General features: G+C 40.6%; 1 protein-coding gene and 1 long non-coding RNA gene across 24 annotated transcripts in view; one reads left to right on the forward strand and one right to left on the reverse strand.

The window, feature by feature from the left end:
* The window catches only part of LOC111247102 (uncharacterized), a 72,997-nt gene that overhangs the window by 16,313 nt on the left and 30,672 nt on the right, over nucleotides 1–26,012 (forward strand). For 3 of the 12 annotated variants that reach the window (XR_015323060.1, XR_015323062.1, XR_015323063.1), the window contains exons 2-3: nucleotides 37–220; nucleotides 1,559–2,551. This is a non-coding gene — a long non-coding RNA (uncharacterized LOC111247102). Of the gene's footprint in view, nucleotides 1–36; nucleotides 221–1,558; nucleotides 2,552–5,500; nucleotides 5,600–6,065; nucleotides 6,208–14,756; nucleotides 15,098–21,244; nucleotides 24,276–26,012 lie in introns of those variants that run through there. The other 9 variants (XR_015323057.1, XR_015323058.1, XR_015323061.1 and 6 more) reach the window with 8 other exon arrangements.
* The window catches only part of LOC111247103 (uncharacterized), a 36,617-nt gene that overhangs the window by 4,962 nt on the left and 5,643 nt on the right, over nucleotides 1–26,012 (reverse strand). For 5 of the 12 annotated variants that reach the window (XR_015323053.1, XR_015323052.1, XR_015323047.1 and 2 more), the window contains 3 exons: nucleotides 13,040–13,138; nucleotides 11,598–12,199; nucleotides 4,961–5,549 (listed from right to left, as the gene is read on the reverse strand). Coding sequence is in view for 1 of the 12 variants with exons in the window: in XM_086982624.1 (XP_086838750.1) it covers nucleotides 146–157 (12 nt within the window). In the remaining 11 variants the exon portion in view is untranslated. The other 7 variants (XR_015323045.1, XR_015323050.1, XR_015323048.1 and 4 more) reach the window with 5 other exon arrangements.

Below are 26,012 nucleotides of genomic sequence, written 5' to 3' on the forward strand. Positions count from 1 at the left end.
CTTACCGTTTACCTCATCCACTCTTATGTGTTATAGGCGATCGTGACAGGCTACTTGTTTCGTTTCGATTGGCAAGTGCTACGGAAACTGATCACAAATACACACTAGAGCTGAACTGGACAATATGGCAAACCGATTGTACGACCGAAGCATGCATCTCGCGAGCAGCATTCACGTTGCCGGTTCTATCTGGATAGGATGCCGCTGATGGCGATGGCTGGTATTTCTGCTTCGTCTTTCGAAAAAAAGAGTCCTATACCCTCATAATAGGGCATAGCAAACCAATAGATTCACATGTATTCAAAACTTATTTCGTTTGCCGGACAATTTGACGCAGTCGAGCTACATTTATAGACTATAGAGTGTCTACTGGGCGGCCGAAGCGTCTGCAATCGTTACTGCTGCTGCTTGTGAACGTTGACGTTGTATGGGGGCAGCGAACAGCGAAATTAATTAACTTTGAAGAAATCAACATCGGTAATGGCACCGACTAGGGTAGCCGTTGAACAGGTAAAAACAAGTTGTTGGCGGCTATTAAAGATGAGAGCGAAGCCGGCCGTTATCGAGTCTAAAACATTTGCCATTACCGCTGCGGCCATCGGCGCTGTGAGGGTGCCGTATGTTTCCATGCTACGGCGTTTTTTCTGCTGTTCGCGTTGACCATCACTGGGCACTAGCTTTTCGACTGTTGTCGCTGGTGTGATCGTATGAAAATTGCGATATCTTAGAGAGCTGTTTTCCTTGTTTAGAGCTCCGGCAGTCACCGCCGCCCAATCTGACGCAGCGCGGCGTTTCTGAAGCTCGATTTTGTTGCTGCCTCTGACGGCTCATGGGTGGTTGATTTTTCATACTTTCTTTTTTTTTTCGCGATCGCATTGACCCGCTGAGGGCGCTGGCGGGGTCAGTGTTATACGCTACTGGTATTATTAACGATGATGCTACGATGGCGGCGATAAATCCAGACCCGCGATCGAGCTACAGAATCAGCTCCATCGCCTAAAGACTCACTGCTGTTGACGGTACTGTATAATGTCGTTCTCAACTCTCGCAGATGACGACTACGATCAAGAATTTCACTTACAGAGCCAAAAATCAGTAAGGGTCGGCGATCTGGAAGGACTCTCGTCTAGGATCATTCACTCTTTCTCCACTGTGAGAATTACAGCAGGAAGAACCACAGAAAGATTTGAAGTACACGCATAAAAACGTGCTAAGAGTCGAATGAGCTCTACATGCTGAGCTGTACATGTGGCTTCTCCCATGAAAAATAGGAAAATACAAGCAGACATAGGCAGCGTAGGTGCAAGCCAAGAAATTTCGCACAATAACAATTATTGCTATCACTAATTGCTAGGGATATCGCGAATTTTTCGTAGTATCTACAAGCAACAATGAATAATTATGTGACCTTGAGCGAAATGTTTCATCACTGGATATCTACGAAACTGCAAGCACTTCTCTCGCGCTCTTTGCACATTTTGTTTCTGTAGCTGGTCAGATATGGGCCATAAAGGGATCTTAAAACGTCGAATGTTTTTCGGGATTCTGTATTTTATAGGGCGTATATCGAAATGTTCCTGTCATTGGCGAATGTACCGAGACAAATGGAGAAAAACCGTAAGGCATCAAACATGATTCAAACCGGTATCTGTCTACCGTAATGATTATCTGGCGACCATTGGTCTGTTCGCGGACCGACAATTGAAAATAAAAGGCATCTTTAATAATTTCTGATATATATTCTTATGAGTATTCTTTTAATACAAGCCTTTGAATTACCTCACGCAGGATAACCGGTAGTATCAATGTAGGCTTTACACACGAACTGTACAGTTAACACTCCACGCGTTAAAATAAAGTCGTCATGTTATCACTTTTTGATGAAGACGCAGCCTTTGCCATGGAGTAATGTCTTCGAGAAGAAAGGGACGCGACAGACTACCTCCGTCGCGTCGCACTCACCTTACGCTAGCTGAGAAAACTTACACTTACACTCTAATACTTGTGCCGCTAATTATACGCTAATTAATTATTATATATTAGTACTTATGACTAAACGCAATGAACGTGTAATGCGTAAACATTCGATCGCTACAAGGTGTCTCAAATGGGTAAGACTTCGTCGTTAATGGGCATTTGAGTATTGCCATCTTCACTTTTACCGGGCACAGTCTGGTTGCTTTTTTCTGACGTTCCGCTTAATTCGTAGCGAAACGCAAGCAGATGCGTATGTTCTATATTAGTGTATTAATTATGTGATGAAGAAAATGTGAATATGATCGTCTTGCTGACTATTTTTCGTCCCACTCAGCATGTGGCCACTCACAGCGTCAACGTGTCGCCGACTATGTACATGGGACCCTGCTGTTCAGGCACGTCATGCACGTTGTTTTAAGTGACTGTATGAAAAAGCGAAGAAGAGAGGTGTTCAAAGGCTGTTTACAAAAATATAGAACAAGGGTAGCACCCGTACCAACAGTTCGGCCCAATATGAAGACAGCTGGATAATCCGAGTATGTCTTTAGACCTAGAATTCGGCTAAATCCCACAGGTATGATACTTTAATGATTTTAGTTAGTTTTGAGAATAATAGAAAGATTCATTTGCTTGAAGCTTTTCGATAACGGCAGCTCGGGAACGGGCTATCACATAGTGGATGTACGAAGGTCTCTTAACATTATCACTTGCCAGACCTGAAGAAGAGATGGCGATAAAGGCAAAACGAAACAGGCGGCTTCTTACGATAAATAAACTTCGGAACTTGCAGATACATTGAATGCACTACGTTTACTTTTCCTTCTATGGTTGGTTTCCCAATGCAAGACAGTGAGTTACAGTGATGTTTCCCAGAGTGTTGATGATGAAAGTTAGCGTATCCAACGCGATAGGATGAATTTATGTCCTTAGAACCTGTCCGTTTTCTAAGAAGCATATCCATCGAAATCGTGACTAAGAATGCACTGGGCTATGCTGCTACATAATAGGGATCTGTTATCTTATTGTATAATAACGTTTTTCTATTATATAATAAAGGAATAGAGGCTGTTTTGAGGTGTGTCTTTCCACGTCATCGTTTTAAAATAGTCTAATGATTAAATCTACTTTTCAAATAAGCGTTGAGTAAATTAAACTCCAATATGCATATCCAACGCAATACCTTGTAATACCAACATATAAATACATGTTAATTCGTAGTCATGAACATACATTTTAAAGCAAAGGTACTAATTTCTGTAACAAATGGGATGGCAACGGTTGCCTGTCAAATTGTATATATTAAGAAAATTGTGTCCCGTCTAGATCACAATGTAGTACAGAAGTTTTTTGGTGTGAGCAAAACTGATAAATATCAATTTTTCCGTAAAGATGCGCATCCATACGCATATATCTAGACCAAAAAAAAGTCAGTCTGAACCAAAATAACTTTTCGGTTACTTTGCCCATATGATGGCACAGCATAGTATCGATTTTGTGATTATTTAGAAAACACTGACGAAGTCGAAAGCAGGAATTGCGTTTGGGGCGGCGATATGGGTTTTGGGGAGGGGATTAGCCCTGTACTGGGTCAACGGCTCTTGATTTGTACAAACTTCTTTCTAACTCTCGCGTTCATCTAAACTATTCTAATTCGATATGCCGTTCCGTTGCAAGTTTGTTAGCTCCAAAACCGGCCACAGGAGCGTTTAATCTTTGAGGTATGACAGTGAAAAAATATCGGAGTTACTATTTAAAATTTAAATGAAAATTTTAGCTACCAATGGTGCCGCACGGTTAGTGGTTAATTGATGATCAAAGCTGGATGAAAATCACTTTAGGAAAAAGACTGAAAAGCATGAAGTCATTAACCATCATTATTAGTAAGTGATTCTGAATTTTACACTGTGTATCGTCAACTGCATCGCTATAATTATAGGGCTTAAATTTAAGTCGAATTGACCAAACTAGGAAGTAGATAGCATGATATAATAAGAACTCTTACCAATGTACCTAACATTTCACAAATTTTTTTTTATTCAGCTCATTATACTACCATTTTCTACGGGTTGTTTACGGCGTTCAGGCTCATCATACAGACTATGCAGTATGCCGACATATTCCGTTTCGTGTTGTTTAACTTCACCCTCACTCAATGCTAAGCACCAAATTAATTTTAAAATTGTAAATTGAAGCCCAGAGTTGGCGAAACACTTGACAGCATTATTTCTAATGGGTTGGCTAACACCTTCAGCAAAGCGATATGGTTTTTTTATGAAGCAGACTGTGGGCAAGATCTAAAAATTGATTTAATCAGGGCCCGGCCCGGTTTCGAGGGTCGTTCGGCTGGCACTACTTTGTACTTAACACTGTATACGAAGCGAATAAAACGGCAGTAGCCGTTTTATCAAAAGCCAGTGTTAAAAGCAATTGCGGACCCGCAGACCACAACAGCCTGTGCGTAGGTCTGGACTCCTATATAGGTCAATGCACATGAGTACTTCGCTAAGCAACACGTACGACAGCCTGGTTTTAGGTCGTTAGCACTCTCTCGCCCGATCAAGGCCTGAAGGTCGGTAATGCCCAAAAGTCGAAAGACTTAAGTACGCCACAAAGGCGAAAAGACCATAAAAATGCCTGCTCTTCACTTGTGACCGCTCACTATTTGACATATTCTACGCTGGATAAAACACACAGCCCAACTCACATACCTAACAAAGGTTACGCTAACGCCCCATTTAGTTAAACGACTCAACCGAATGATTCACACAATCCATAAAAAAAAACAATGAAGATTGAGCAAATTAAATACAACAAGTCAGCAACTTTCAAATAAAATGCCTATTGTTTTCTATATATAATAATAATTTTAAAATTACCAGTTTTTTAGGATAAAATAAATTACGTATACATATATGTTTATAGTAACTATCCTACAGATAAGTGTCAAATCATTTTGTTCGATAGCTATGCGTAATGGACTCACATTTAGTTGAAACAGCGCGCGCTAAAGCTGCATCTCATCCAATCGTTCTAAATAAGATCCTTGTTGGTGTGATAGAATTTTTGCTCTAAAAAGTATATATTCTTCCAGCCTTGATTACGCTATCTTGTAGCTAATAATCTGAAACGTCTAGAAGTAGTGGAATACTTGTTTTTTTTTTTTACATAGAAATATGACAAAAGATGGAAACTAATCTTCAGTGCTGATCAAGCAACGTTCAGTTACAACGTAAAGTTGAGAGCCTTTACTACAGACGAGATATAGTTTACTCCTTAATTTCGGTTTACAAATGGGCGTCATTTTCCAACAGAGGGACATTACGTTAGATGTGTCTTATTCTTGAAATAATCTCATGATGAAATACTTGGTACGATTGTGGCACCTCCATCACCTGCTCACACCTCTATACCTTCAGAAAAGACCGCGCATCGTTGACACGACGGGAATCATACAGACACAAACAATAGCAGACGCAATATTTGAATGACCATTATCTGCAGGCATCATCAAACATTCCCAGCTCGCACATCGAACGTAGCTGATCAACTTGCCACGCCTTCCTAGTTAACATCTGGAAGATATTCGATATTCTTCAGTTATGTCTTATGCTACAATAGCCATGTAGGAATGTAATATTTGGTTACCAAATTACTTGGGTATTTTTATAAAAATATAAATGAATATCATCAGTTCATTGACTTTCATGGCAAAATTATTATGAAGTCGAAACCCAGCTCTCCAAAGTCGAAATAGTGGATGTTACTAAACTACATATATATACGTATATATACATATATATATAGAAAGATTTGAATATATATATAATGAAAGATTTTAAAAATATTTCACTCGATTGGCCTCTCTTTGAGTCTCACTATAAGAATATCGGACAAAACAATACGTGTCAGTGGAACTTTAAAACTACAGTATTCGCAAAGTGATGTTTTGCAGAGCTTCGACCTACTGCCTCTTTACCGATAACTGGGATTGCCTTTACGTCCCAGACGTGACTTTAATTCGAAAATCGTGCTGCCTTCAACGAAATATGTGCAAAATTTCTTATGTGATGTTTTTCATGTGACTGAAGTAAAAGTAAAAACTCAACGTCGGCACATTTACCGAATAGTATACATTCAGGCCGATTCTACAGCGGAACGACTACCTCGTTGATCCGATACAACATCTTCGAGCAAGTTTTGTGCTTGACGTTTGCGATCTAAATGTTCCAGGTTAGCTAGAGGAAACGATTGTGCCTAGGCTTGCTCTATCTCTATATTACAATTCAATGAAACTTGTATTTCGAATAGTCCATTCAGACAGTATCGGATCACAAACATTTTCAAACTATGCCAGCTGTTTGATATTGATTACTCTGTCGATTTTCCTCTAATCCTCGCTTTAGAACAAGTAAGAAATACCCAAGCGAGGTCAACAGTGTTTCAAACCGCATCTGGAGAAAGGGCGCAATGTTACGCAGCCGCCAACGTATTCATCCACAGCATTTGACGGACGAAGAGCGGGCCGTTCTCACAGAAACGAAAAAACCTACCATTCTTAATCATATTCGTGCATTTTCTTCTTACAGCTAGTTCAAGTACTATGTTTACCTTTTCTTCTATGTGACTATAGTTCACATTTTGATAAAATTCGAGCATTGATCGTTACATCTTAAAGTTGCTTAGCAAAAGCATATGATTTAATTTAAAATGAATCGTTTAGCGTGTGCCGAGATATCTTCATTAGAGTGAATTGTCGGCGACTGCGAATATAGCTAGGGCGCGATTGGAGTGAACAGTTTCAGTCCGCTCCATGACATTCTGAAGACCTAAACACGCTTTCGGTACGGACAATGGTAATATCGTAAATTTAGTCCTATGTATAGGATGGTAAGAGTATTTTAAACGTAAAAAGGTCCCCTAAACTAGATCTGAACGGCATGATCTGTTACCGTGCGCTGAACACAAATGCTGTGGGATTTATGTGAATACGTTGGTAATCGCCTAGAAGTATATATGAAATGCCGTATCGTAATATGGCTTACTTCGTCTCCTCAGTTGTGCTTTATCTGTTCCAGCAGATGGGTAGAACACGCTAATGGTACGCCTATAACTTAAAGGACATGCAGGGATATTCTTAGTGCTGATCGGGTATGATTGTCTCGTGAATTATGGCCACACTATGGATGCGATTATCTCACCGTATTGTAGAATATACGTACCAGCAGGCGTATCTAAGTCTGCAGCGAACCATTGTCGCACCTGTGTGGATACGTGTATAAAGCTGTTTGTTGCAATGTATTGGATAAGGTCAAACTTGTTGGCATATTATCGTTATCGTTTTGGCAATCCTATGCCGATGTAGTGCTCCCTATGGAGACGTGACACCCACAACACCTACGTCGCATGATACAGCCAAGAGTCATGCTCACTTGCTATTACATTACCATTGATAGCAGTCTTCACCATGATCAATTTTTGTATCCTAGATACTAGTAGAAAATAACCAAAAACAGAACGCAGATAATTTAAGAAGTACTGAAGTACGAAGGTGCGCTTTAATTGTATTTTATCCGTTACTCACGAACTTTAAGCAAACAAAGGAATTTTCAATTCTATTCTATGCATATAGGAACATGATTTGCAATATTCAAAGTAAAGTTGTCTCGTGCGCCCGGTCTTCTTTGTGCCTTTGGCACGCGTAAATCAAATTTGTCCTTGAAAAGAAGGACCAAATTCTACGAACAGAGATTCAGTGAACTCGTTTCACAGATTGATTAGGCGTCTGGAAACTTTCGGGGGAAGGGCTATGTGAGGGCAAACTCAATTGGTATGCATTATCCATCCACAGAGATACAGACTGTTAACTGAACAGCAGCACCAGCTGCCCCTCAAATCAACAAAGATGTGTGTGTATAGAACTAATAAATACGACAAACCCTGCCCATTATTCTCCACGTATAGATTCGTTAGCACAGAGTACAACCACCATTGTAATGTCGAGAGTATTTCTGAAGAATCTGAACCCACACAGCTAATTGAAAACTGTATGTTTTATGTCAAATCACCTATATCCTGGCTTTGAAATTTCTGACACAGTCCTCCTGTTCTTTCGTGAATAAATCATCCTTTACTAACTCGTACTATCAATCTTGCATGCGCATCCGCAAATCGAGTTCGATACGTGTATAAATCTCGTTGGTGTATAGCAGGAAATCACATTTTGATCGGTCGAAGTTAAAATTAATTTATCCATTTCTTAACTGTTCAGTCTTGTGTTTAATTGATCAAGGAACAATGATCAGAGCACCGAATCTGAGGGAGAAAGCGGCCTACGTCTATAGGAACTGCAACGTTTCGTGCAGATGTATTTACGCTGACTAATTACCTCACTCACTGGGCGATCAATCTTTGCTCGGCATATAGGCTACTTTTACAATAGGTCATGCGAGATCAAAATCGCGTAAAGATTAGCAAGGAAATGCAGTGGACAACTGCTATGGATGATTATAAGATGACCATTGCTCCTTGAAATACGCATATGTCCATTTTCTGTTATGATGTTTATCATTATTATAATTGAGTATTATCGTTCTTCATTGTTCTATTATCAGTTTTGTTTTGCGTACGGTTTGGTTTATAGGATTTATTAAGTTTTACATATTAACTCTTTGTTCGATTATCTAACAGAAAGGAAGGTTCTTTAGCATCTTCAGCTGATAACAAATTGTCGACTAATAAACTTTCGAATTTCGAATCTCGTTTTCGTATATTCAAGTTACGTTTGTCATAAAATTTCTAAGTGCGACCTACTAAAAAGCAATTTCAATTAGGCAAAAAGTTATTTGGCACTTCATCTTCGGCACCCAACAGAGACCATCTTCGGTTAATGAAACATTTGTAATCGCATTGCGCCGGCCTGCTCCTCAGAATAATTCGTTCCTTAATCTTATTACTTCCGATTTAATCGTATATATATATATATATATATAGATAGATGAGGTGCAACAGAAATAACATAATAACTAAAAAATGTAAAATCGTGTTTTTTTGCAACTGCTAGTCATCTACATATGAACAACAATCCGATTTGCCAAGTACAGCAAAACTGATGATCTCAATGAGCTAACGTGGCCCCGTTGTGATAACCAGACTGGACGATAGGTTGAATAATGCATTCATAATGGCTACTATGAAAACTAGCTATAACTTGATTGTGTCGGTATAAATTTGCTTAGTCGAAAATGAATACCGCAAATTTATATATGAAAAACCTAAAATCACCTGCATACTCCTTGCTGTTCGGCTTCTAGTCAACCACTGGTTTATACGCGGAAGAATGCAGGGCAGCATCTAACAGAGCAGGACTGATTTCATCCGCAGCGCAGTCCTGATGAGGACAAATATCCTCTTCCCAAGGCTCAAACTAAATACCTCGTAATGAGGGCGGCTGTAAATACTTTTACTAAGACCACCACCCCACTCGCCCTGCCTCTATAGGAACAAGGAGGATCTCCTATCCACCAATGTGCGACTATAGAGTTGTTTACCGTACTCCTAGAAACAAGACGTATCTTACGCGAATCTGCTAAAGCAGCTTAAATGTAACGGCTGTCTGATATAAGCATCACCCAGAGTTTGCCGAACTGTAAAATAAGGTCTCCTAACGAACACTCAACTCGTTGTCTGGAAAATATTATTCATAGGCTTGTTATACTATTTTAGTATGCACCAAGCTTAAACGACACCAGTCTGCATGCGATCCAGTCGTTTTCCAGATAGATAAATAAGCATTTCATTTAATGATAGCAGTTATGAAGCTCTCAAGGAACAGGGTACATCTAAGCCCGACTATGTCGCTCAGAGAAAACCGTCGGAAGGCTTTTCGTGAAGCAGAAAGTGGTGGGGTGGTGGTTGTTATTATGGCCATAAAGAACGGAAGGGATTGGATCAGGCCTGTCCGTCCGTTAACCAGACCTGAAGAGGCGGGCCTTACAGCCACCTCGCGCAAAGCCGGGAGACTTCGCAAACAAGGCATAATCCCAGTGACTGTGGCATTCGGTCACGGGGATGGAGTTGCGCAACTTGATGGTCCATTGAGTGAGATACTTAGACAACAGCGCAGTCCGTATACGTTAGGACATGACGCAGATTTTACACGGTTTAATGTAGAGTGAAGGAAAGCAAAGGCGATATCGTCCTTACAGGCACGAACAAGCTACAAGGGCCGGCTGTATGTTGCCGGCTAATTGTTGAATGAATTCTAAGAACTGAACATTGGTACATGTTTTGATTGTCCAATAATGCCTCTCCTATAATAACCCGAGTGTCGAAGCGGTGAAACAACTGGAACTTGTATGTAGTCGATCTTTTAACGTGCCTACTTTGTGAGCTATAGCCTGCGCCGTCTAAGTCTGCTAATTTTTTGTTAAGCAGATGAATTGCAATATGACGCTTTTTTCGACTTGATATCAACGTACAACTATCAGAAAAAGGCAGACGGGTTCACGAAGTTTCGTGTCGAGACCTATGTTATTGAAAAGAGTGCTATCGACTTGTGAGAATAGCATTATTTATTTGTGGAATAGTTAGCTCAGTGCCTGCTAGTTTTAGAAATACGTTGCCAATTTCAAATTCTGTTAGAGATATACTTTGCTTGTCTCGTACTCGGAGCCACCTGACTGATAGTGTACCTAACGGCGATACTCAGCGATAGAATGGATTCATATGCAAAAGGATAAATACATCCCTACAAACAAGGATAATAGCTAGACGAACTGTTGACAGGGTTCTCCAGCGACCTAACAAGACCTTTGAAAGAGCTCCAAAAAAAGTCCAACAAGGCCCCTGGCAGTTTTTCAAAGAATATGAAAAAGCGACTATTTTTCGCATAGGAGAGGAATAATTGAGGGTAGCTCGAAGCAAACGAAAATGTCAACTAGTTTAGGTTTATTGAAAGAATAATAGGTTACCTGAGAAAAACAATTTGCCTGAAACCTCTTAGAATCAATATATCCAGGTAGTGAGCTTACTCAGCATATTCTGCATTTTTATAATGAAACATGCGCTTGATTGCGAAGTATGCAATACGAATAAATCATGTAAATGTTCAAATAGTGAAAGTATGAAAAATATTTTTTTATTATCTGGTTCCATGCATGCTGCATAAAGTAAGTCTTTACGTAAATTCAGCATCCGATTGAATAATCAGTCATTCTCCTGATTAAACCTTCACATCGTAATAACATTTTCACATTATAACAACGCTAAACAGCTACTGTATACAGTAGGGGACTTCAGTCCATCTGAAATTTTATTTATGAGCGCAACTTTTACAGTTCGGCTATCTTAGGTAGGTGAGCGCCAACTCATTCGGCTAGAAAGAAAAGCGAACGTATTGTTCATCATGATATGCATATAAAGGACTGTGCATGTACATGCACAGGAATAAATTTACACACACGCACGTACACATAGGGGCGTGTGAACCTATAAATGTATAAAATGCTTAGATTCATTGGCGTTTGTAAATTGTTAGTTAGACTTGGCCCCACTGAAGTGCCATACTATTCTTGGATTCTTGGGATGGACTCGGGTTTTTCTAAAGGTTAATTTGCACTTACGATGCATTGTCAGATCACTTCATATCTGATATATTAGGATGATATTCGCTTGCCATGAGCCGCGTCTCTCCCTCACCACTAACATCAGCGTGTTGTTGCGTTAGCTGGCTCATTTAACGGCAGAAACCCCGTTCGTCTGTTCGGACGTTCAGTCGGTCGGTCGAGCGACCTCAGCTGACGCTGCTGCCACCGCTACCAAAGAGCGGTTTCACGCCCCGACGCGCGCCTTCATAACTCAACATATTCGTAAGCAAACGCGCTGCTGCGCCAACGATGATCCCTATTTACCATTTTCTTCATCCTCTTTTGCCATATATATATATATATATATATATATATATATATATATATATATAACGTATCCGTTCATACGCGCAGACGGACACAAACACACGTTCCCTCCAACACGCGCATGGGCAACGCAGCCGTACCCGTACCCTCCTGTAGGCGCGTACTCGGCGGTACGATGGCCATTTGTAGAGTCGGTCGTACGAGATTAACGCTCTGACTTTCTGCTCCGGTCGTAGAAATGGACAGACGTCGAGCTTCTTCATGTATCATCGAGCTAAACGGCGCAAGAGCAAATCAGAGAGGCCAGGAACCTGAAAGTGATTACGGTTACCGATTTGTTAATGTTTCTCTGGCAGCAACGGCAGCTTACTCAGCTACAGCTGCAATGTAACTACTTGATCTGATGGTACAAAAGCAAAAGCGATAAGAATAGGTATACGATGGTAGTGGCGGCGGCAAATGTTCCTATCGGGCAAACTTTAAAATCCTGAGAGGCTTGCCATTGAAGTATAAACTTGGACTAAACGAAATACGTCATAGGATGAACTTGCCAGTCATATCGAGCTGGCGAGATTCTAATGGCAAGAACTCTGAAACGATTATCTAAGATGCCACTCTGTGAGGTCGACGGCAAGTAAAGCCATCGATAAACAATAGTTACGTATGTGTATTACGTTATGTTGTAGTGTACAGAAAATAATCACACGGACGTCTATTCCAGTGTCACAAATTATAAACCGCATCGCACGTATGTGATCTAACTTAAGCAGTACGTACTTGCCCTTTGAATATGCCGTTAGCAGTTATTAGGGGCTATTATTATATGTGTATGGAAATTCGGTAGAAGTGATTGCGGCATAGAGGCCGAATTCTTGTTATTATTTTACGTTTGAAATTAGAAGCCGCAATTAACCAGACTGCATTACTTATGTTTCGAGGAATAGAACACACGAACTATTTAATGGTAATTATCTTGCCATCACAGGTTGCAAGAGTTAAAGTTTTAGAGTAATAACCAGATTTAATTTGTGCGATGAATTTAAAACCACTGTTCCGACATATTCGAATCATTATCCCAATCCAGCATGAATTTCGTTTCTTTTAGTCTAATTCGTATGTGTACCACGAGTTGTTTCCTAGATGTCCTCTACCTTTGTCGTTTCATTCGTCACTCGTTTTCCACGGGTAAAAAGGGTGAGCCTTTTCTCTAGGACCCTGGCGATGACGTGGTCGAGGGAAATCATGACCTGCTACTAAAACGTATTTACGAGACGTGGAAAAGGAAAGATTAGAAGGGTGGAGAAAACACGTGTTTATGTCCTCTATTATTCGCTGGTTAACTACATAAATACCTATACTGATCCTATTCCTGATCTAAGTATAGACCCTATATAGGATTCAGGAGATTCGTCACAAGATGAGAGTGCGACCCCACGCGAATATGATAGAAGTCCTCAAGACGGGGTTTAGAAAAACCTAATCCTACTTGCTGGCTCCACGCGGCCTTAAGGCACTGAACCCGCAAAAATGGATAGCACTGTGGTAAAAGCACACAGAAAAAAGCGAGCGATTAGCCGGCTACGCGATGATGGTTTCGTCCGTTTGTTGCATTGGTCATCGCTCCGTCTCCAATTTGGCGATATTCCACAGTTGACCTTATCTGACCTTCACGTCAGGTCAACGATACAGAGACGTCAACGAATCGGATCACCTATGCAGATATGCTTGGCGTAATTGGGTAAATCTATTTCGCTATAGTGGCTAATGCTGACTGCTCTTCGATGGTCACAGCGACGTTATATAAAACGGCTGCAAGAACATACAAGGGATCACCCATGTGTAAATGACTTTCGAAGTCAGAGGACTGTGCTCGCTCGAAGGGTGGTTCTCACGACGTTTTGTCTTTGCTTGATATTTTCTATCGGCATTACCTTTTGGTCTATGTAATTTCTCAGCGAAGAGTCTCTGATCCATCAATGGGACTCATAGAGCCCGTCGATGTGCTCACGTGCTACTTGCGGCTCGAAGTATTCCCGATTACTGGGCAAAGGCCTGAGGACTACGGCATGGCGATATGAATCTGATTCATCGGTCCACTAATTCGCTTTAGCCCCAGAGACCGACGTTATTTTTCCGACAATGCCACCATCGGTGAGGTTTATATAATTCATACACCCACACATACACACAAGTACATATATGTACTGGTCGACCTACTTGTCAAGCTTAGGACTCGATTCAGCTTCGCAGCAGTTCCCGTTTCTGAGCCATTTTCATTTTGACTGATCAGCTGCCAATTTATTTTGCTATATTCTGTTGAGCCTGATAGAGTAATTTAACCATGACTAGCGTTACTAATGTATTGTTGAATCACGAATCAAATGAGTGATTTTGAACGATCCGCGCTTGCAATTTGTGTTGTAGATAAGGGCTGATAGCCTGTGTAAAAGTATATGCAAATCATGTTTTTAAGCTTACGTTGTTTGCACTGTCTACAGGGCTTTTTGATTCTTAATCCAAAGAGGTTTTTGGCAACGAAGACTTCCTTCCCAACGAAGACAAAAACCCCAGACCTTACAAAGTATAATTCTATTAAATCGATGTTGACAACACGTTATATTGCATGTTTTGCAACTTCTACTCAAGACTGGAAAATTCGTTGTCAATGGCATAGTGGTAACGTGGGCGACTACCGCTTTGGCACACAGGGTTCGATATCGCGGGCTGCCAAAACTAAAAACATTTAAAAACAGAGTTGTTCATACCAGATAATTAAATGGTCCGAAATGAGAGTGCTAGACGCTACTAGATACATCACTTGCGCAGCCTAAACCAAGCCATTAAGAAAAGGCTTTCTGGGATTTTCAGGAAAAGGTTGAATATCGTCGTATTACCCTACCGATACTCCTGCGATATCCTTAAGCAACTGTTGACCATCGCTAATTTGCTTGCGGTTAGGGCTACATATTAGACAACCTCCATTCCTAGAAGGTAATTTTTCTACGTCCGATCACTTTATACGCGCAGCCTTGTAGAAAAAGCTTCATAGAAAATGTCACAAAATCACACACTTAAATAGAGGTGGGAAAGATACGTCGCTCTTCGTGTCGAACGAACCAGCATGTCCCGGTTTGCTAGACTGGGAATAAACAATTAGTACTATAAAAGCAACGCGATTTAAAATAAATACTCAAAATGCAGTCACTGAATTCCATTGTATTTTTTATTTTCGACAATCAAAATTTCAAACGATATGCATTGCATACAGTGAAATGGGCAAAGCTAAGCTATAAGTGCTTTATTCCTTGTTCAATGTAGCGCTACAAGACAGTCAATGTCGGATGAATAACCAGTTACGGAAAACTTTTTACGGCCAGGACTCTTAATGATACCCTAAATAACGCAGTGCGTACGATGCCCCCAGAAAGAGCTTATATTTACCAATATCAATGCTGCTATAAAATGATATGTGATTCAATGATTAAGCTATGGCAATAATGAGCCCGCTATTCAACTTTGATGCGCCATAAGCTACACTCGTGTGAATCAAAACAGTCTGCTTTTTCGCGGGAGTACAATGTGTTCCCAAAGACAAGGTTAATGCCGGCATAAATTTATGGAATCAAGTGAAAAATATTCACCCATGAACATAAAGACCTCAAAGAAATAAATAGGGTATTCTAGAGATTAGAAGCCATTTTGTTGGGCAAAAAAATGACTAATATCTCAGGAAGGTACTTCAAACGCATCCTTGAACGGCTACGCGGATGAAACACTAAATACGCGCTAAACACATACTATTAAATGCGATTATATCGCTTGGGGGTTCAATGTAAAAGCAAGATGTGCTCTGGCGTCTATTACAATGTCGATAAAATAAACATAATATTCAATCACGGTAGGAAAAACAAGAATGGTGTTCCGTTGATCTCTACAGCCTTAGGCTGTGTATAAAAACGTTATCGTGTTTACCGTCTACCCCTGTTACCTAATTTTATCTTCCGACACCGTTTGGCAAAAATTAGGTGTTTTTAGTAAGTAGTCTGATTACAGTATACGAGACAGTGTGCTGGCACAGAATAACAAGGGTGCAGGGCAGAGCGCCAAAAAAATACAAGCTAACACTGCTGAATACAACGAAACGATGAAAGTTATCTAGTTCGAAAGACTAAATGAGACATGCCGACAGCAGAAAAAGCCGGTCGAAGCTGAGACGAATGAAGTCATAAATTACTAATTTGATCCATAAGACGTGGTTTGTGTGTACATAAAGTAAAAACTTTAATTCATTTTGTCGTTATAGTCAGCAGAAGGCAGAATTGTTAGTTCTATCATAAATATACCGGCTTCTGAGCACGACAGATACGAACTTGCAGCTGAACAGGTGCTTCTGAGACAATCTCGCTATCGTGTATTTTGTTCCATTGAGGTTCGATCGAACAGCCAGTATACGGACCGAAGGCAACCGTACATGTTTGCCCCGCTCTCTCTTTCTCTGTATACAGTTAGCAAATATGTTTTAGATAGTGTATTAAATAGCTGGATTTCTCATCTTAACAGAATCAAGAAACCAAGCAAAGATTATTAGCTATGCGCGAACTAAACTTGGCGCAAACGAGCCACGAATGGGACAAGTGAAGAATCTAAACGAAAATTTCAGACTTATTGAGCCAATCGATCATCTTTTATCGACCCGTAGTACCGTTTACGAAGATCCAAGGTAAAGTGACAGTTCTAGGCGCAAAAAATAAGCTCTTCGAAACGAAGAATGTAAACAAGTAGTTTGTGTCTGTAAGCTATTGTATCTACGATTTTAGAGTTAAGAAGATTGAGCGATATCTCACACGACGAGCATGAGGTGCGATGCGACACTGCATTTCTCGTCGTTTCAAATCTATGTATATTACATTCGATCGGTTGGATACACACAAAACAAAAGTGAGGAACACTGACCTATGGTCGATAGTTTTCCGCTCTCCATTTTCTAGTTCCACACTTAAAACTAACACCTGATCCTATCCTGGCATCTTTTAAGGCTCACGTGATAATTCCTCGTGTAACATTGTAGAAGTCAACTCTACCATACGTGGCACACATGAAAGATATTGTGTTGATCGTGTAATTTGGTCATTCCGTGTTACTGTACGTTTTATGCATCGATTGTATCAGCCATCTTCTCGTCAATGATTAACGAAACATGATAGTGGGTAACGACAAATGCTAAGCAGATTTACCAAGAGTGGTTCCAAGATGACGAACACAAGCCATCATTGAGGCTTGCAATTTATACATTCGCATACGCGGCTAGTCTAAAGCCATTGGGTTTATATGCGATGTCTTAAAAGTGGCAGATCGACAACGGCTATTTATTGAAAAAATCAAATATTACTATATCAAACATTCATTGAAAACCCTTGGAACATCCATATGCAAAGCTTTGCTTAGACAATATATGTCTCGAACGCCCAGAACGAGGACGTTAGGATAGGAAATGTATGAGTCGAAATTGTTCCGTAGCCTTACTAGAGGACGCCCGGGGCGACTTTTACAATTTCCTGAAGTTGCTTCGAACAAAAAAGCCACCATGATGGCATACTTCACGAAATCAGTAAGCCTGATGAAGGTCATTTCAAACCTTCAGGTATTGTGAATTGACACAATGTATCTCTCGCATAACAAAGAATTCCACTTAACTATAAAACAGCAGTTGAGTTAGCCCGATGTTGGCGTTTGGGGGAGCACTTTGTGGAAAACAGTGATACGAAAGGCTCATACCTGTAAAAGCTACGAGACATCCTTCTGCTACAGATAAATAATAACACGGTAGCGGTGCCATTCTTAACGTAGCGCCGCCTTATTACGTACTAACCATACGTAGATTACTGGAAGCGTTGCCAAACATATGCATGAATTGGTGGGGCGGCCATCACGATCATGGGATCGCGCGCCAGTAGACTTTTTCTACTGCTAAAGATAAGGTTTTTGTGCTAATACCATTCATCGTGAATGAAATGCTTCATCGATTGCGCAAACGTCTATTTAAGCCTGGAAAACATATTATAGGAATGTGTGGATAATAAAGGTCACCAATTCGATATGGGACTTAGTGTGTTATTAAATATGAATCAGTGAATGACATTTTAATCCACAAAAAGTGTTGCTATACTAACGCTGGTGTTTCAATGTAGCATTGTGAAAGTGTGCTGATTGTTCGTATGTTGTACTCTTTTCTGCAAAAAGTTACTTATCTCCTGCTACTTCAATAAATGTCAAATAAGCACTCTTCACCTATCAAAACGGTTTCACCCCGTTTTGCATATATACTAAAAAGAGAAAAAAAGATCAAGTTATGTAAAATATCGCATGAAATATGTAAAATAATAAAATAATATTATATGAACAGGAGAGTTTTATTGAAAAGATGGGCATATGAAGGAAATTGCACTTCGTTCTAGTGAACCGATCCTTTGAACGAACTGACATTGTGAGCTGGACTCCTACAGATGAATGTATGTGCGCATATAGGAAGCTTGTGATAGACGTTAAGGTGCAACCGCCATTTTGAAAAATCAGGAACTCAAGGGATAACCATTTTCCCCCACCACACGATATTCTGCCCTTACCACCTCATTGCAAGGGTACGCTTTGTTATTGTGCTTTAGTTGGGGATGTCTAAGGCATTGTTTTGAAGGGCGCACAGAACAATCGAAGTTTATCTCTCACGACATTAGAAAAATAATGGACTTTGATACTGCAGGTGAAACTGACTTTTCTTTGTAGGAATAAAATTCTGTAAATAAGGTCCATTTACCTTGTATGTCAAACAAACGTCTAGGCAGGTGTTTGTGTCGAAAAAACGAACGGGAAAAAAGAAAGGATTCCCGTAGTAGACAACGGCGTATTATGAAAATCAGCTCTGAAATACGAGTCAAGTAAATGACAGCTATTTTGCCATGGATCCTCTTGGCAGGTTTACGCCTTTGCGAACTGTACACTAGGCACAATAACATTAAATAAACGAGGTAAGTCCAAGGAAAATCAATCACACTATAGTGATGATTCTCAATTCGAATGTCGCATCGCTCTCAAACTAGATCAAGTTGGCAATAGCTTAGAACTTTTTGCAACAACTGTCGAAGTGCAATAGCGATAAAGGCCTAGTCTTTAACCTAAAATACTCTACCAAACGTTGATGGAATATTTAGAATAATCGGATAAATTAGTGAAAATCGTACGTTTTCCCACGTACCTTTCTGAAAAAGTCACGTCAAAGTAACACTTGGTTTTCATAATTATTAAGAATACAAGCATGCCTTTAACGCAATATTGCAATGCATAATTTAAATTCAAGTCTTAGTTTGGCCTTCACCGCGTACGAACTGTTCGCTGTGTGCCATTGTAGAACAGCAATACGGTGCATCGTTCGCCTTTTCTGTCCTGCGTGACTGGCCTATTAGTTGTTTTCATGTGAAACGAACAAAGCCGCGCTTACTTCTGATTTTTATACTGGAACAGTACAGTGATCTGTTAGAAAACCGTTTTAGAAATGGACGGTCTCCAACAGATGTAACCATGGATATATCCTTCCTTACCGGGTGTTGGTCGTTTCTTTGACCCGAACTTTACTGGCCTAAATTGTTGACCTGGATGATATATAATGGCACCTGCTTCGTCTGCTAGTAAGCAATGGTAAACACAAAAAGCAAGCATCTTGTTTAAAAATAGTCTCTTATTAAACTAGTTACTTTGATTGGATCGCACTAAACACAATCAGTTTGTGCACGTTTCGTGTCGTATTGATATACTGAGTGATCATTTTATTGCGTTTATCGTCGACAAGCTTGCTAGTTAAGAATAACTTCCCTGCCTTACTAAATATGCATGTTCTAGATCTTGTTCAAATGGGTAATTTTCGTTACCTAATTGAGCAGGTGAAATTTAAGGTGTTATCGTTTTTTTATGCTTTACTTCTGGTACCTTAATCATTAGTCATTACCTCGAACAGGCTGCCAGAAAAAAACTAATGCGTCTACACCCGGTTTCGAACCTAGAACATCACATGTTCTCACGTTCAGCATTTCAACGCGTTATATGCCGCGCTACTCCCCATAGCTGGGTTATAATACCTAGACTGCCATCACCGCGAGCAGTATGAACATCACTAGAATAGCTGCATTACTTGGAGCGCCTATCGTGTGCTAACAAACAATAGCAGCCACCTTTCACAGAGTGAATAAATGATATTCTGTGTAATTAATAGATCCCGTTTTATTTTACATTTTTATGAACCATAACAATCCATATGCATATGATTTTTGTCAGAAATTTTTCAATTTTTCTCAAAAAAATGTTCGCCAAAATGTGCCTTAACAAAAAAGCGTTGGTAGACAATACTTACTAAATATACAGAACTCATATATATATATACAGAGCAAGCGCAATAACGGTTTTGAAAATTGTAAACATGAAAATTAATTTTTACAAATATAAGTACTCCATCACAGTCTTTTTCACCGAATCAACCCCACTTAATTGTACGGAATAATAATTATACGTAATCAAAAGCGATAAAATCGTTCTCGAAGTCGACGATACCTCAAATTGAAAAATATATGTATCAAAATTTCATTCATGTTAATGTGTAAGATAGAACTACTAAATGACTTGAGTTTTACGTCCAGAACCGCCGTTAGACATTCTATCCGACGGCTGGCTCCCAACGCAAAACAAAGTGTGTCTACACTCGGGTTTGAATCTATACCATCACATGATGAGTATTTAACGGAATTTGTTGCAATTAAGAAGAACCAAAAAAGATGATTTAAGAAGGTGCCTAGTTCGGGAAACTCTAGAGGCAATTTTATCCGCGATATCCGGTAATTTTTATCAAATCTAATTTATTTTTTTGTCAAAACAAATGAGATGCCTTCAGCTAGCATTCGTGACATTATTGCTGTAACGTATTTTACCGTTGTAATTGTTTCAGACAAAAAAAAAGTTGATCTGCTTTATTAGTGATAGGCAGGTAATGATTAATATAGAATAACCGCAACGCAATCCTATTGCCTATTCTATGGACTGGTTAGAAGTAATTGGGGACATAAAACCTTTGCAGGTACAGGAACAATTATTTTCGTAAACTTTAAGATCATATGTTATTGACCATTGATATTCTAAGTGCACCCTTTACGAATTGCACATTTGCCTCGGGTTTGTTTGGTTCATGATGCGGCATGTCTGCTACAGAACGATATTAATAGGACTTGCGAAAAAACGAAAGCTAAAATACTATTTTGCGTTTCATATATACACACGGACTGATGTAATCGCTGACGTTGCGCTGATCCTGGTACTAGAAAAGCCGCTGCAAAAACACTCGTGAAGTTACGCTGCCAGCTTAAATTCTATCAAAATAAGTAGACGGTTAACGAGACTAAAGACGCGTCAATAATTATCGCTGGAACAGTTTAGAGAATTGCCGGAGATGGAGGGAGAGTCCTATCGTTTACATTACTACTAACAAATAAAGGCATGAGACTGCGTTTCCAGTTGCCGAATCTCTTACTACAACAGATGATCGACCATGATGATCTTGATTAGCGATCAACGGTGCGCAGGCAACATTACCGTCCTAGTATAAAGCAAAAGTTGTATCTTCGACATCCTTCAAGTGCTGTTTTTAAGGAAAAGCGTGGTTTAACAACATGCGATATCCTGCCGGCATTGGTGAACTAATTTGGCAATTTAAAAATAATCAAACATTATCGGTCGTTCTATTTCGATAAGCACTAGGCAGAAATGGTGTAAGAAAACTACCACCGTGTTACATCGATTTCTTCGGTAGTTGCAACGAATTTGGCTATTACCTTCAGGGCACGTAATAAAAATAACTATGTGGTACAGATCTGTGATCGTTTTAAGTGCATCGGTGTGACATTTTAGCAAACTCCAAAGTAATATAGGTGCCACTGTTCATCGTCACAATTATGTGACCTTAGAGAAGTACTATGATTTTTTATTTCATTAGGGACTCGTCGCTACTGTTTACATTCCTCGACGCCAAGGTTTTTTCTTCATGCCTCTACGTACGTAAATCACTCCACTTATCCCTCTATAGACACTATCTGCCTAACTCGATTTTACGCTGTTTAGGTACTAATAAACGATTTGTATTTTCCACGTCTATCGCGCTGTTATTCCCAGTGATGTACGGTGGTGAATCGGGAGCTGACGAAACCCGAACAGGCTATCAGCCTTTGGGCCTAAAAGGGAAGCGGAATGAGCAAGAAAACTAGCTAGCGAGTCACAATCTGTTTTGTAAGCAGAGCGGACATTTATAGCGTCGAGCGTCGTCGTCGCCAGAGCAGTTCAGTAGCGTCGACGCTGCTGCTGCTGCTGCCAAGGCATAGATGGCAAGGCTGAACGCAAAAGTTTGTCGTGGCCGTTCGTTCTTTCGGCCGACAAAAGCTGCACTTTACCGTCCTCCTCGCACGCCTTCTTCTTTTTCTCTTTTTCTATTTTCTTTTCAGGAGCAGGCGGCAGGATAGATATTCTAACAGGCGGCATAAGGGAGACACCACGTCCGTAGTACACAGGCCGTGTACAACCTAACAGCAGTAAACACCCAATAGATTGTTACAATACGTTTCTGTGTGTGACACAGCAGCGGGGGAAGTTCCTTATAAACCTTGTATACTCTTAGATCGTCTCACGTATCCTTCGCTGACTGTTATTGGGAATGCTTGCTTGGCCGTTTGTTCACGCGGCAGTATTTCTGTCGCCTATTTTCTTGAGGCTCTAACACCAGCAGTCTCTATTTACAACATTGTTGGGGTATAAGCGCGCCAGACGAAAACATGCACATATGGTGCTCTAAGAGATATCTAGACATAACCTGCTGCCGCCATTACTGCTATTACCAATAAAGCGCTAGACCATACTAGAAACAGCAACTTAGCCGACATGCTTGTCGACCAACAGACCGTAAGTTGGTGTCAAAAAGGGCCCGCCCGGAGTGGATAAAGAGCGGATGGAAGCGTACGGTTAGCTTCGTGTTGCTTAAGTTAGAGGCTGAGTATGTTGTTGTCTGATACTGCCTAGCGCCAAAGGATGAAGAAAAGGCCGGCCTGTAATCGTACTCTGTTCTCCGCTAGTGAACACCGAGTAAGGATCGGATATCTAGTGGAAAGAAGGGGGCAGACGCTTGAAGCACCGAGCATCGAATAAACGCGATCGAGTACAGTAGACCAGCGTCTCTCCGCGGGTTTCTCTTCATATTTTTTTTTCACCTTTCTCTCTTTTCTGGATATACACACGCGTATACTATACGTGAGTTATTATACGATTACGGAAAGTCCGTAGCCATCAAGAGTAACTAGAACGTTACCATCTGTCACGGTAAATGATCGAGCATTAGACGCAGCCAATCCACAGGAAGCCCCTAAGAAGCCGTAGCCGGACTGCGCGTAGCATCGGGTCTCAGAGTTCGAATTTGAAGTTAAAATGTCTGCTTAGGCTTTTTATGGGGTCAGTGGTGACTTCAAACGTTTTTTCATCGCATGACATACTACGAAAGTATAACGGTATTTCACGTAACGTGTTTTGAAAATCACCTATCAAAATACGATAAAGCAATGGTTACCTATGCGTAAGAAATGCTTATTTACAATGGTAAAGGGCATTTAATAGCTACGCTAAAAATGACACATCAGTAAATAGCACGAGCTCAGTTTAAACATTGTCATTATATGATTTTGCTTTTATAGCCACCAAAGCGGACATTTTGGCAAGGGACGTTAATCGACATCATCATTTGTCAACTAACTGCACAAATTTATTTCAGCTCACATAGGATCTGCATAAAGTTGTTGACAAAGAAGCAACTAAACGTGTGTGATTTAGAAGATTGTTTTTACCATATCATTTTTAAATGTCTGCCCCCAAATTATGCTGGTCATTAAGATAGGACGATAATTTTTGAAACTGCTGGTGTTATTAAAGTTCAGAAGGTCAGTACGTTTCGCAGCCCCTGAACGAGTCGTGTTAATGAAGATCATTTTAACAGCAGGTAGTTGAATATTATATTTTTGTTTTGACAACATACTACTATTCACTGGGCTATACTTCCCGGTGGTCCTGCTGAATTTATGTTTTGCTCCGGACATTAAAGAGCTCCTGTTTTTTTACGATGGATTTAAACGTTTTCGATTCCTGTTGGCGTTTTTCAGCGTCGATGGTTTGCAAACGTTTACACGAACGAAAGCGACCATTACAGGACGAGTTGATTGATTTTAGTCTAGTTGAAAAGCCCTCACGTGCCAGTTAGCTGAGTACTCAAGATTAACCCTAGAAAACTTTTATTTTCATTGATAAGATCTTATTATGACGCTCGGAATAAACTAAGATAAATTGTGATCGCTCTTATCTTTTGTTATGTAGATGAGTTATAGTGATCAAAAAAATAGCATTTTCTTTACCAAATCTCTGGAACGCATTATGTTGACATAATTAGTCGGTTTTAAGTAGGGTGTCCCATATATCCATCTATGTTGTTATTACTGATTTACATTAATATCCAAACCTACTCTAGGTGTAAGTAGATGTCAAAACGTCAACATAGGTTCGTTTCTGCAACAACAATCAACACCCAAGCACTACAAGCGGTCCATCATAAAAAGGTAGCTTGATAGTGCAACTTGTGCTGTAGATTCATCGGACAAGTTTCATTGAGGCTCAAGGAATAGCAAAAAGAATAGATAAAGGATGCATATGAAACTGAGCGGCCAACCATGCCATTGGGCGCTGCACATGCTATTAGCTATGCGCAATGTTACTATGGGAATGCCCTAATCGACGTTGGTATATACCATAGCTTTTCTGTCCCCCTGCCACCGTTGTACAAAAGAAAGGCAAAAGTTTATAAGAAAAATAGTGAACATAGCTGGCGGTTATCCGTTCGTGAAACCCACGAAATAGACCAGGAGGCGAACAGTGATGTTCAATGTATTGTATAGAGAGTGCAGTGAAAAGCCACACCCGTTTGCACACTCGCCAATGATGCAGGACTCATCTCGCTTCATCTCCCGGACGCTTTGTGGATAGGCCAGTAGGGTAGCATTGGCATACCACTGTAGTAACTGCAGTGAAAGGGTGTTGCAGCATCAGGGACTAGGCGTCCCAGGACCTGGGCATGTGTACTCACGGCAACACACAAGCACATGCTATTATATCTATCAACAACACATATCAGACCACGCCTCGAAGAAATACCCGTTCCCCGCTGCACAATGATCGGTGGGATGAAGTTCTAGAGGTAGGTGAGTAGCACACGTTATATAGTATCTATCTCGACTGAATGAAAGCGCTGTACCTAATAACTAAATTCTACGTCGAATGTTTCCAAACGTAAACTCACTACGGGAACTGGTGACCTTGTCCTTAAATATCTAATATCTTTGAGTAGATGAGTGGTACCCAACCGATATTCATTTCTAAGCTGGAGTACTTCTAGGAAAGCCAATAGAACCGTGCACATTCGTATTTGCAGGGCTCTCTGTCCCGTTTCGTTCAGTTTCACCCTTCGCGGCGATCTTCATTGCTTCCAGTGGAGTAGAAGAAGTGCTAAGATATTCGAGTGCAGTGGGTGGATAGGCGTAGAAGCAGTGGTGCCTATAGTTGCCATGGCTGCCACAGTCACTTCCTGCAGTCCGATGCTTGCTTCTGGCAGAAAAGCTGGCCCAGTGGTTCTCAGAGCAGACCTAGCATTCACGCAGCCAGTCCAGCAACCTAGGCCTGTTGTCTGGTACCGCCTCAGTTCTGCTCCTCACTCTTCACACCGTCTTACATTGCATACTCTAGTACTATCCTTGCTGCCCTCTAGGAAAGCCAGTCGGCGGGGGCAAGATGATGGGGATGCTACCCTATCCAAACCGTTGCTTTCGCCAGCAAAATAGACGGATAGAACTCGTTCTTCTGCACGCCTGCCATTAAATCCCTCGCTGAAAGCAACGTTCAATCTCATAGCCGCTATCCTCGGCCCAGCCCTATTTTTCTTTCTCCCTCATTCGTCTGGCGTCCACATGATATCGGCGTCATATCATACCAGTAAACAGGCACGCGACGAAG

This window comes from Varroa destructor, unplaced genomic scaffold, assembly GCF_002443255.2.
Source record: "Varroa destructor unplaced genomic scaffold, Vdes_3.0 BEIS01000003.1, whole genome shotgun sequence".
Lineage (NCBI taxonomy): Eukaryota > Metazoa > Arthropoda > Arachnida > Mesostigmata > Varroidae > Varroa > Varroa destructor.